Source organism: Lampris incognitus, chromosome 1 (assembly GCF_029633865.1).
Source record: "Lampris incognitus isolate fLamInc1 chromosome 1, fLamInc1.hap2, whole genome shotgun sequence".
Lineage (NCBI taxonomy): Eukaryota > Metazoa > Chordata > Actinopteri > Lampriformes > Lampridae > Lampris > Lampris incognitus.
Window position 1 is genome coordinate 53,934,853 of NC_079211.1, and position 12,535 is coordinate 53,947,387.

At 52.4% G+C, this 12,535-nt stretch overlaps 1 protein-coding gene across 1 annotated transcript; it reads left to right on the forward strand.

Annotated features, from left to right (window-relative positions):
- The first annotated feature begins 1,245 nt into the window (after positions 1–1,245).
- trpt1 (tRNA phosphotransferase 1) lies at positions 1,246–11,895 on the forward strand. Its single transcript, XM_056288662.1, has 7 exons — positions 1,246–1,494; positions 1,686–1,767; positions 6,255–6,424; positions 8,271–8,448; positions 8,582–8,638; positions 8,755–8,865; positions 11,755–11,895. Exons 1-7 carry the CDS (start codon positions 1,435–1,437, stop codon positions 11,817–11,819), a joined length of 723 nt encoding a protein of 240 aa, XP_056144637.1. The 5' UTR covers positions 1,246–1,434; the 3' UTR covers positions 11,820–11,895.
- The last annotated feature ends 640 nt before the right edge of the window (positions 11,896–12,535 follow it).

A 12,535-nucleotide genomic window follows, 5' to 3' on the forward strand; every position in this document is an offset into this window, starting at 1 on the left:
ACTTTTTGGGGGGGGGTTTCCCCCCTTTTTTCTCCCCAACTGTATCCCCCACTCTTCCGAGCCGTCCCGGTCTCTGCTCCACCCCCTCTGCCGGGGGGGGGGCTGCAGACTACCACATGCCTCCTCCGATACATGTGGAGTCACCAGCCGCTTCTTTTCACCTGACAGTGAGGAGTTTCACCAGGGGGACGTAGCGCGTGGGAGGATCACGCTACCCCCCCCCCCCGAACAGGCGCCCTGACCGACCAGAGGAGGCGCTAGTGCCGCAACCAGGACACATACCCACACCCGGCTTCCCACCCGCAGACACGGCCAATTGTGTCTGTAGGGACGCCCGACCAAGCCGGAGGTAATACGGGAATTCGAACCGGTGATCCCCATGTTGGTAGGCAAGGGAATAGACCGCCACGGTACCCGGACGCCCCCAGACAGTTTAAAGGACTATATCGTGACCTCAGAGAGGAGCTAGTCATTACACGGTGAAGGTTCGCGCATGCAGGCTTTCACTCCATGTTGTATACGAAGAGGAACAGTCAATCAAACCTGTGTCAGTAGTGTAATACGCCGGAAAAGGTAGAACCCATTATCATGCCTTGTAGTAAGTATACTTCAGAGAGGGAGACATTAAGAAATGTAGTACATGAGCCAGGGCAGGAATGGAGTTAGAAATCCCTGCCCAGCAGGGGACGGGACGTCAGGGGGAGCAGAAGGGGGCTGATAAGTTATCTACTGCAGACGGTGTAGGAACAGACGCCATGTCTTCTCTTCTTCCTCTCTTTTAGACCAGTGTTTCTCAACTGCAGACGGTGTAGGAACAGACGCCATGTCTTCTCTTCTTCCTCTCTTTTAGACCAGTGTTTCTCAACCCAGTCCTCAAGGACCCCCAATCCTGCAGATTTCCTTTGCAACCCTGAATAGGTACCTGTTTATAGTTATTCAACCAATCAGCAATGAATGTCAGAGTTTGCACACCTTGCATAATTAAGTGCTTTGAGATGATTGGTCGAGTAAGTACAAGCAGGGCCACCTATGCAGGGTTACAATGAAAATCTGCAGGATAGGGGGTCCTTGAGGACTGGGTTGAGAAACACTGGTTTAGACAATCAGCATTCTGACGATCTGATGACGCGAATCCACACACTCCGATGCAGTAGGCGGCGGTATGCACCTTTAAAGTTGGTTTACGAGCCGTAAATAAATACAACGAAGAAGGAACAGTGCCACCTGCCGGTGGAAACCCAGAACAAGCAGGAAACGGAGCCTTCGTGTTTGTTGAGGTTTGTTTTGTCTCGTTTTTGTCGTGTCCGCTGATGTTACGGTGTGTGCTGGCCCTGGGCCGCTGTAACGGAACCTGAGCCGCTGCTGCTTACACAAGCACCGCGTGGTCGTGCGCCGCCACTGCAGGCCGTGAAGTGACGCAGAGCCCGGCTCCCGATGGACAGTGGCAGAAGAGCACAACGGGGAGGAGGAAGAAGAGGAGCGCGTGGTGGGGAGGTGAGGAGTTGTAGGGCTCATAACGGGGGGGGGGGGGTTGGGTCAGTTTGTGGTCTTTATACTTGGAAGGCGGGCAGAGGGGCTGGTCAGGCCAGATGGAGTCCAGGTCCAGCCTGTTTTTAGACAAGCGTTATATTTAGGGCAGCGTTGAAGTGTTGTGTGTCTGTGTGTTATGAATCCGCCCTCAACAGGACAGAGATACCCGCCTGTCAAAGGCCCTGTCCTACGTTCTTCGCCATGGAGCCAACAAGATGGGCCTTCACCAGAGTGCAGGTAAGATGTATACCAACCGCTTTACAAAAACATTTGGTTTTTAGTGCACCGAGGCACATGCAAGTAACTAGTGCTTAACTGTCAGTTAGGAGGGTCCCTCCGTCCCTCCGGACTCCTCCTCGTAGTTGTGGACGTAACTTGATGTGTGCAACTTGAAACTCCTCGCCCGTGTGCTGGCAGGTGCAGGTGGAAGTGTGTGGACAGGTGTGTGCATGTGCTGGACATTTATCCGTGGTAAATCTTGCAGGCATCGCCAAAAACATGCCACTGTCAATAGCACGCGCCGATAGACAGGAAGCTGGTATGACCGCTGCAGTAGAACCCGGAAGTCAGTGGACACCAGTTATGCACAGGGTCGATTGGCCGTGTCTGCAGGTGGGGAGCCGGATGTGGGTATGTGTCCTGGTCGCTGCACTAGCGCCTCCTCTGGTCGGTCGGGGCGCCTGTTCGGGGGGGGGCGGTCACTGGGGGGAATAGCGTGATCCTCCCACGCGCTGCGTCGCCCTGGCGAAACTCCTCACTGTCAGGTGAAAAGAAGTCTGCTGCCCTCCCCGGACTGGCAGAGGGGGCGGAGCAGCGACCGGGGCGGCTCGGGAGACTCGGGTGATTAATTGGCCGGATACAATTGGGGAGAAAAAGGGGGACCCCCCCCCAAAAAAACGAATTCACCGTGGCTGTAATGTTCTACTTTTTTTTAGTACAGTCTGCTTTACAGCGGGAGCCGTGCTTTGCTGGCCTGCCCCTCCTCTGGCGGTAGAGCTACTCACATGGGGTTGCAGCCATGTCGCTGGACTGCTGTCAGCTCAGCAGGGGACAGTCTTGTAAAAAAGGAATCCCGGATAGGAATCTAATGTGTTAGAAACCACATCAGACTACATGGGAACGCTGCTCTGCTGTAATATTGAAGCATCTCCACATCGTCATCATCTCTCCATCCTTTTTCCTGGTTTGAGTAGGAACGTGTTTGCCGTTGCACCAGTGTTCCTCCTACTTAACAGGGGCCTTTAGTTTCTTTCTGTGTGGAGGGAAGATCAAGATTCATCCGGTCCTCTTGGCCAAGTTTGGCAGTTCAGTGGTGGACAGGAATTCATCGGTTTCAGTCAGGTCTTCTGGAGGTTCAGATGTATATTCATTTGTATAAACCTGGGCAGCACGGTGGCGCAGTGGTTAGCACAGTCGCCTCACAGCAAGAAGGTCCTGGGTTCAAGCCCCGGGGTCGTCCCTCCTTGGGGGTCGTCCTCTGTGTGGAGTTTGCATGTTCTCCCCATGTCTGTGTGGATTTCCTCCAGGGGCTCCGGTTTCCTCCCACAGTCCAAAGACTTGTAGGTCAGGTGACTCGGCCATACTAAATTGTCCCTAGGTATGTGTGTGTGTCTCCCCGCCTGCTGCCCAATGACTGCTGGGATAGGCTCCATCATCCCTGCAACCCTGAGAGCAGGATAAGCAGGTTGGATGGATGGATATATTTGTCTAGAACTGTTTGTAAAAATGGTGAATTGGTGATATTGGTTAATTGGTTGATAGACAAGATCAGGCAGGAGTCTCCGTGGACTATCATGTTTGCAGATGACACTGTGATCTGTAGTGAGAGTAGGGTGCAGGTGGAGGAGAGCCTGGAGAGGTGGAGGTATGCACTGGAGAGAAGAGGAATGAAAGTCAGTAGGAGCAAGACAGAATACCTATGCGTGAATGAGAGGGAGGACAGTGGAATGGTCAGGATGCAAGGAGTACAGGTGATGAAGGTGTATGAGTTTAAATACTTGGGGTCAACTGTCCAAAGTAATGGGGAGTGCAGTAGAGAGGTGAAGAAGAGGGTGCAGGCAGGGTGGAATGGGTGGAGAAGAGTGTCAAGAGTGATGTGTGACAGAAGGATACCAGCAAGAGTTAAAGGGAAGCTTTACAAGATGGTTGTGAGACCAGCTATGTTATATGGTTTGGAGACAGTGGCCCTGATGAAAAGACAGGAGGAGGAGCTGGAGGTGGCAGAGGTGAAGATGATAAGATTTTCATTGGGAGTGATGAAGAAGGACAGGATTAGGAACGAGTATATTAGAGGGACAGCTCAGGTTGGATGGTCAGGAGACAAAGCAAGAGAGACAAGATTGAGATGGTTTGGACATGTGTGGAGGAGAGATGCTGGGTATATTGGGAGAAGGATGCTGAATATGGAGCTGCCAGGGAAGAGGAGAAGAGGAAGGCCAAAGAGGAGGTTTATGGATGCGGTGAGGGAGGACATGCAGGTGGCTGGTGTGACAAGAGGAAGATGCAGAGGACAGGAAGAGAGGGAAACGGAGGATCCGCTGTGGCGCCCCCTAAGGTGAGCAGCCGGAAGTAGTGGCAGTAGTAGTAGTAGTGGTGGTAATAGTAGTGGTAGTAGTGGTAGTGGTAGTGATAGTAGCAGTAGTAGTGGTTGTAGTAGTGGTGGTAGTAGTAGTAGTAGTGATACTAGCAGTAGTAGTGGTGGTGGTAATAGTAGTAGTAGTGGTGGTAGTAATAATAGTAGTAGTAGTAGTAGTAGTGGTAGTAGTGGTAGTGATAGTAGCAGTAGTAGTGGTTGTACTAGTAGTAGTGGCAGTAATAGTAGTAGTAGTGGTGGTAGTAATAGTAGTAGTAGTAGTGGTTGTAGTACCAGTAGTAGTAGAAACATGTTACTTGACTACATATTCTGTGAAGACAGCATGAGTTGTGTGAATGGAATGGTCCAGAGCAGACAGATGTTGTGCTAATGGTCCACAGCAGACAGATGTTGTGCTAATGGTCCACAGCAGACAGATGTTGTGCTAGTTGTGCTTAGCGTTTTGAAACGTGACTGCAGATAGGACCAACGGACGTTAGTGATTGTAAAGAAATGGCAGCATATTTTACATGTAGGTTTAAGCAGCATATTTGTAGTGTTCCACTGTTGGTCGTGAAGTTGAATCAATTTCAGATTTGATTTAATGTTCATTTTCCCCAGTATCTGTTCCCACTGTTTCAGCGTAACACCAACCCAATACCGGAGTTAGTTAGGTGCAACCTGCGACCGTGCGGTAGGCTCACGCTTTCAGTCCCGTCAACCCCTCTTTAATCCCAGCTACTTTATTAGCCACGCAGGTTTGCACACACCTACAAGGAGTTGATCCTGTGGTTTGCTTGTATAGATCACTCTAACCCTGATATCCATCCATTATCCGAACCGCTTAGCCTGCTCTCAGGGTCGCCGGGGTGCCTGGGCCTATCCCAGCACTCGTACTACCCTAGTCACCACAGAGCTGGGGGATTAGCATTTGGTTCTGCATACGACAGGCTTTATAAAAGGTGGGGTCAGAAGACACAATGTTGGGTACATGCGTCTCGCACTGGGTGTGGCATCTGTTTGCTTCCGGACGCCCGAGCAGTCGGAATTCTTTGACTCGTCCAAAGTTTGAGATTTTAGGACTTTGTAGACTGCTGGGATTACCTGAAGTCCTGGAACCATGCTGAGATGATTCGTACTTTGTGACAAGGCACACTGTCCTGCTGGAACTATCCGTGTGAAGAAGGGTGGACGTGATGATGAATGGATGAACCGGGTCAGCACCTGTTGATGACCCGGTTGAGGCTATCCTGTGAGGGAGGGACACACAGAGATTCTAAAAAGCTTTCCACAAAGCTGCACATTGTCTTTTGGCATGGCAGATGTGGGCTTTCCGTGTCATTTAAGTCACCACCCCATGCACATACCCAGGAGTGCCACACAATGCTGATCCAGGTCCATCCCGTGGACGAAGCAAGCCACACCCACCCTCGAACACGTGAGCGGTGTGACATCATTTACGACTTCATTAAAGCGGATGTGTTTGTGTTCGATATGATGGTCCATGCTGCCCCCCCCCCCCGTATCTGCGTGGGTTTCCTCCGGGGGCTCCAGTTTCCTCCCACAGTCCAAAGACATGTAGGTCAGGTGAGTCGGCCGTACTAAATTGTCCCTAGGTGTGAATTGTGTGTGTGTGTGTGTGTGTGTGTGTGTGTGTGTGTGTGTGTGTGTGTGTGTGTGTGTGTGTGTGTGTGCCCTGTGATGGACTGGCGGCCTGTCCAGGGTGTCTCCCCATCTGCCGCCCAGTGACTGCTGGGATAGGCTCCAGCATCCCCGCCACCCTGAGAGCAGGATAAGCGGTCTGGATAATGGATGGATGATGGCCCACGCTTCACGTCCCCCCCCAACCCTCTGACAGGTGGTGCCATGTGCCAAAGCTTGACGAGGCTCTTACACACATCTTGATCTGACCTCCGAGTTTATTTTGCACGGTTGACCTACCCCCCCGGGTGGGCCTTTATATCGATATTAGGCCCGTGTATAGACTGACTCATTAGCTACGTCTGGGAGAGCTGTAATAATCTGTGTTCTCAACTGTAGTGAGTGTTTCCGGGTCAGTCTTTCATCAGCATATTCCCATCAGCAGAGAGAGTAGAGCGCAGGGCTGAACTGCCCTTCAGACTTTCACTGTGGACTTTCCTAATCTTTCAAGATGGATTCCTATCTGTGGAAGACCTCCTGACCCATCAACAGTTCCGCTCCTACTCCTTGGAGGACATGGAAAGAGTTGTGGCCACCAATGACAAGCAGCGCTTCAAGCTCCGCCCCCACCCACAGGATGGCCGCCTGCAAATTCGAGCCAATCAGGGCCACACGGTGCAGGTAAGTGGAGCTGCTGATGGTGCCACCACGTGGGTAGGGCATGTGAGGTGAAGGTATTTGGGGTTGTGCTGGATGTCAGCCCAGTGTGCCCGGTGCTGATGTGGCCGTGCTTACAGGTCATACAACCGGTTTTTGTAAATAAACTGAATCTAGTTGTCCATAGGCTGAACTACGTCACCTACTTCATCTTTTTTATTTTTTTTGGGATTCCCCCCCCCCTTCATCCCAATTGTACCTGGCCAATTACCCCACTCTTCTGAGCTGTCCGGGTCGCTGCTTCACCCCCTCTGCTGATCCGGGGAGGGCTGCAGACTACCACATGCCTCCTCCCATACATGTGGAGTCACCAGCCACTTCTTTTCACCTGACAGTGAGGAGATTCACCAGGGGGCGTAGCGGGTGGGAGGATCACGCTATTCCCCACAGTTCCCCCCCGAACAGGCGCCCCGACTGACCAGAGGAGGCGCTAGTACAGCGACCAGAACACATACCCACATCCGGCTTCCGACCCACAGACACGGCCAATTGTATCTGTGGGGCCGCCCGACCGAGCCGGAGGTAACACGGGGATTCGAACCAGTGATCGCTGTGTTGGTAGGCAGTGGAATAGACCGCTACACCAGCTCATCTTAGCAAGCATCAACACAAACAGCATGGGCAACTCTGTAGCTGACTGGTTACAGCGCATACCACATGGCCACATGGTCGCCACCATCACCGGTTCGATTCCAGCCGGCGACATTTATTGTCATACCCCTCTCTCTCTCTCTCTCTCTCTCTCTCTCTCTCTCTCTCTCTCTCTCTCTCTCTCTCTCTCTCTCTCTCTCTCTCTCTCTCTCTCTCTCTCTCTCTCTCTCTCTCCATTTCCTGTCTGCCTTTCACTATAGCTGTCTAATAAAAGGCAAAAATAAATTGTTTTTTAATTAATTAAAAAAAACGTAAATTAATTGTGTGAGATTTCTTCCATCGGGGACGTGGAACTATTTTCTGGGAAGGGGGCGTGGACTCCTTCACCCCTCACACCTTTAACCATTCTTTTGTGGCGCCCCGGCAGCCCCACCCGGGACAGCGCTGTCCACGGAAGTGCTGCTCAGACGGAGCTAGCTTTGATTCAAATAGTTGGAGAAGTTTACAGCCATTATGAAAACTACACAAGAAGACTTAAATGTTCACAAAGCATCTTTATTACCGACAATAAAAAATGGTTCATATCGGGGAGCCATAGCCTGTGTCACGCTGCGCATGCTCATGATCATGAAACCTTAATGAAAGACTAAATTAAATTAATGAAATTAAATACGTTATGCAGCGGCACGGTGGCACAGTAGTTACTGCAGTCGCCTCACAGCAAGGCGACTGCACTAACTACTGCGTCCGAACCCCAGGCCGAACCCCAGGCCGAACCCCAGGTCGAACCCCAGGTCCTTTCTGTGTGGAGTTTGCATGTTCTCCCCGTGTCTGCGTGAGTTTCCTCCAGGGGCTCCGGTTTCCTCCCACAGTCCAAAGACATGTAGGTCAGGTGGATCAGCCGTACTACATTGTCCCTAGGTGTGAATGTGTGTGTGTGTTGGTGGGGGGGGGGGGGGGGCTGTGTGATGGCCTGGTGGCCTGTCCAGGGTGTCTCCCCGCCTGCCGCCCAGTGACTGCTGGGATAGGCTGCAGCATCCCCGTGACCCTGTGTAGGAGAAGCGGTTCGGATATTGGATGGATGGAAATACTTTATGGGTGAACAGTTGTTCTCGCTAGGTTGCTCAGGAGCCCCTCTTGGCTCCGGATGATGGGACCAGCAGCAGCAGACCCACACCACATGAAGCGTTGTTCTTGGCTCTTTCCGTGTTGTTCTCAGGTAATGGATCTGGAGCTGCGGCCGGTGGTGGCTGGCTCTGCCGACTGTCCTGCTGAGGCGGTGCATGGGTCTTACTTGCGCAACTGGAGCTCCATCCAGCAGCAGGGCCTCAGCCGCATGAAGAGGACACACATCCACCTGGCTCCAGGCCTGCTGGGGGAGGACGGCGTTATCAGCGGTCAGCTGTGTGTTGAGCGTGTGGTGTGTGCATGTTTTTAACTGAGGAAGACATATAGAAGTATGTCATCTGCATATCTGGTGATTTAGTCTGGTGCTTCAGACTGTCTCCATCGTTTACCCCTCTCTTTCAGGCATGAGGAGAAACTGTGATCTGGCCATATTTATTGACATCCCTAAAGCGCTAGCTGGTAAGATAATAATCTATAAACTACTGCTACACAACACTCTCTGCCCTGCTTTTCAGCAGTACAGCATCTCCTTTACGTGTGTGCGTGTGTGTGTTTGTTTGTGTGTGCGACTACAGAGGGTATCCAGTTCTTCTGGTCAGAGAACGGTGTGTTGCTGACCCCGGGGAACAGTGAGGGCAAACTCCTACCGAGACACTTCATCCAAGCCTTGAGACTGAGGCCCACAAGTAAGAACAACTGCCCGTCTCGTCAGTGGCCAACTGAACAGATGGCTCAGGGGCTGACGTGTTCTGTCCAAGACGAGGATGGCATTGTTTAATGCAGCGAGTTCGGGGGGCAGCCGGGATCCGCCGCAGCCGGGACGTGCACCCGGGTCTCCCGCACCACGGGCGACTACGTTAACCTGTCGACTAAAGGGTCTGACCCATTAGTCAAGGGCTAGCGAGTCTACTCATCCGTGGTCGTTACACTACCCCCCTCCTCCAGGAAACGCGTTCCTCACGCCTCAGCATATCACCTCCCTCACGCCTCTGGGCGCACGCACTTCTGATGGCCTCACGGTCTCACCATCCGACACCAATGTAGCGAATTCGGGGGGCAGCCGGGAACCGCCGCAGCCGGGACGCAAACCCGGGTCTCCTGCACCACAGGCGACTACGTTAACCAGTCGACTAAAGGGTCCGACCCGTTAGCCAAGGGCTAGCGAGTCTACACATCTGTGGTCATTACAGTATTATAGCGTGTTCAGGTTCACCGTGGGGTATGGGTAGTAGTTGTGCGCATGCAGAGGTTGGTTGGGAGATGTTTTGCACTTCCGGGGGGTGGTGCACTGTTGCCGGGTCTAACATTAGTGGGACGGGTCTAGGTGGAGAGAGAGAGACGACCTACGAGTTGGAGAAAGATAATGAAGGTGTGCACGGCGTGGCTGTGGCCTGCAGCAGCTGAGGATAAAGACAACGTTCAGTTGTAAGTTCTGTAAGCGTGTTCTTCAGTAGCGGTGGACACCACAGCTGGTGTCAGAAGTCAACTCGGTGTTGCACTAGACAGCCTTTCTTGGAACCGGAGGGCCGGGGCTGTTTCAGTCTTGAATTCCAGTTCTGTTTTTACATGGCACGTTTTATAGGCCTTGTTGGGTTTGTTAGATTAGCAAAATGTGTTTTCCATTTTGTTTTTCAGGGAACATTTTCTCTTTTTCAATTTTGCTACTCAAGTTCCACCATGTCTCTCTGAAGTTGAAATTGTTTAAAAACAGTATTATAGTTGTTAACATGTTCATTTTGGTGTCAGTGAGTTTCATAACAGACACACTAACATGTGTAATGCATTAATATCTCAGCTGGGTATTTATCTTGACACAATATAGAGTTTAAAAACCGGCCGTCATTTTGACCGCCCTGGTCGTTTTAGGTAGATCTTGTCGTGAGTTTGTTTTGTGCGTCTGATGTTTATTTACATCAGATGACGTGTTGACGGACCTCACCGCAGGCCGTTATACCTGCCTTCACGTTTCGTGGCGTCGTCTGTGTGTGTATTCTTATGTTGATGCTTCTCCTTACTTACATTTAGAAGTTCGTTAAGTTTATGTCAGTTATTCACCACGTTGTTCAGTTAATTAGAACATGAGGAGGAACACAGGCTCTGGAATGGCAAGCTAACTGTTGCTACGCACTGCTAGTGCTAGGCTAGCTTCCATGATGCACTGCTAGTGCTAGGCTAACCTCCATGTTATTATGCACTGCTAGTGCTAGGCTAGCCTCCATTTTACTATGTACTGCTAGTTCTAGGCTAACCTCCATGTTACTATGCACTGCTAATGCTAGGCTAGCCTCCATGTTGCTATGCACTGCTAGTGCTAGGCTAGCCTCCATGTTACTATGCACTGCTAGTGCTAGGCTAGCCTCCATGTTGCTATTCACTGCTAGTGCTAGGCTAGCCTCCATGTTGCTATGCACTGCTAGTGCTAGGCTAGCCTCCATGTTGCTATGCACTGCTAGTGCTAGGCTAGCCTCCATGTTGCTATGCACTGCTAGTGCTAGGTTAGCCTCCATGTTACTTAGTGCTGCAGTGAACGACTTGTTCATGTAAAGGACTTTGTATGAGTACATTCCAGTAATTCAAGATTTATGTTTTTATTTGTAGTTTCAGAACCTGCAACGTTATTAAACCTGTGGGGACTGACTGTCTCCAGAGTCGTAATGTGAGGGAGGTGTTTACTCGTGCTGCCAGCTGGTCTTGCTCACCCAGCAGCGAGAAGGGGGGAGGAGGGGGGAGGACAGGACAACCAGATAATGTCACACAGTTCAACAATTGATTCAGTTCATTTAATTTACAATTAATGTCTATTGTAAATTAATTTATTAATGTCTGTGATGGGACTGGCGACCTGTCCAGGGTGTCTCCCCGTCCTCCGCCCAGTGAGCACTGGGAGAGGCTCCAGCACCCCTCCAGCGGCCCTCATCAGGATGAGCGGCTTGGAAAATGAATGAATGAATTGTGGGGGTGCAGGAATGAGGAGTCGAGTCCATTCCATTTACTCGCCACACAAAACAACACCGATACAGAACAACCTCTCCTGGCATCCAACTGACCAACTGCTAGGCTGCTGCAAACATGGCTCCACCCCGGAAACCCTAAGCAGTGCCTACGTCACCACTCTGAACGTCTGCCAGCCCCTGGTGAATCTTCCCTCAGTTGGGTTTCACCACAGAATGATCTAAAACTCATTTTAAAGCAAATATATTGTAAGGATCACCTGAATAGGCTCAGTAGCCCTTGGCTAACGGGTCGGACTCTTTAGTCGACTGGTTAACGTAGTCGCCGGCGGTGTGGAATACACCAGTTCACGTCCCGGCTGTGACCGTCCCGCCGGGCTGCCCCCCCCCACTGCCCCCCCCCCCGAGTTCGCTACAACATGCAGTTTTCGGAGCGCGACCAAGACCGTCCTGGTCGTTCTAGTGGTGCACACTTCAATATTCCCTGTTTACTTACGTTTGGACGGGAGCGCCAACATGTAGCTGTTCAGTAGAAACCCATCAGTTAATCATTCGTTTATTTTTCATCCATTCACTCACTCACTCGTTCATTCACTCCTTCACTGAGCGTTTGCTGTGTTTCAGGGAGCGTCCTGCCGCTGGAGCACCGTGAGGGAGCTGGGGACGGTGAGGGAGCTGGAGCACCGTGAGGGAGCTGGAGCACCGTGAGGGAGCTGGGGCACCGTGAGGGAGCTGGAGCACGGTGAGGGAGCTGGAGCACCGTGAGGGAGCTGGGGATGGTGAGGGAGCTGGAGCACCGTGAGGGAGCTGGAGCACCGTGAGGGAGCTGGGGACGGTGAGGGAGCTGGAGCACGGTGAGGGAGCTGGAGCACCGTGAGGGAGCTGGGGACCGTGAGGGAGCTGGAGCACGGTGAGGGAGCTGGGGACCGTGAGGGAGCTGGGGATGGTGAGGGAGCTGGAGCACCGTGAGGGAGCTGGAGCACCGTGAGGGAGCTGGGGACGGTGAGGGAGCTGGAGCACGGTGAGGGAGCTGGAGCACCGTGAGGGAGCTGGGGACGGTGAGGGAGCTGGAGCACCGTGAGGGAGCTGGGGACGGTGAGGGAGCTGGAGCACGGTGAGGGAGCTGGGGACGGTGAGGGAGCTGGAGCACCGTGAGGGAGCTGGGGACGGTGAGGGAGCTGGGGACCGTGAGGGAGCTGGAGCACCGTGAGGGAGCTGGGGACCGTGAGGGAGCTGGAGCACCGTGAGGGAGCTGGGGACGGTGAGGGAGCTGGGGACGATGAGGGAGCTGGGGATCGTGGGGCTTGGCTCTTCCGTGCCTCGGAAACAGGATCATGATCGGCATTTTCCTTCAGGCCGTTTCTTAAATCCTGTAAAACCCGGGTTGGACTGGACTATCCTGCTT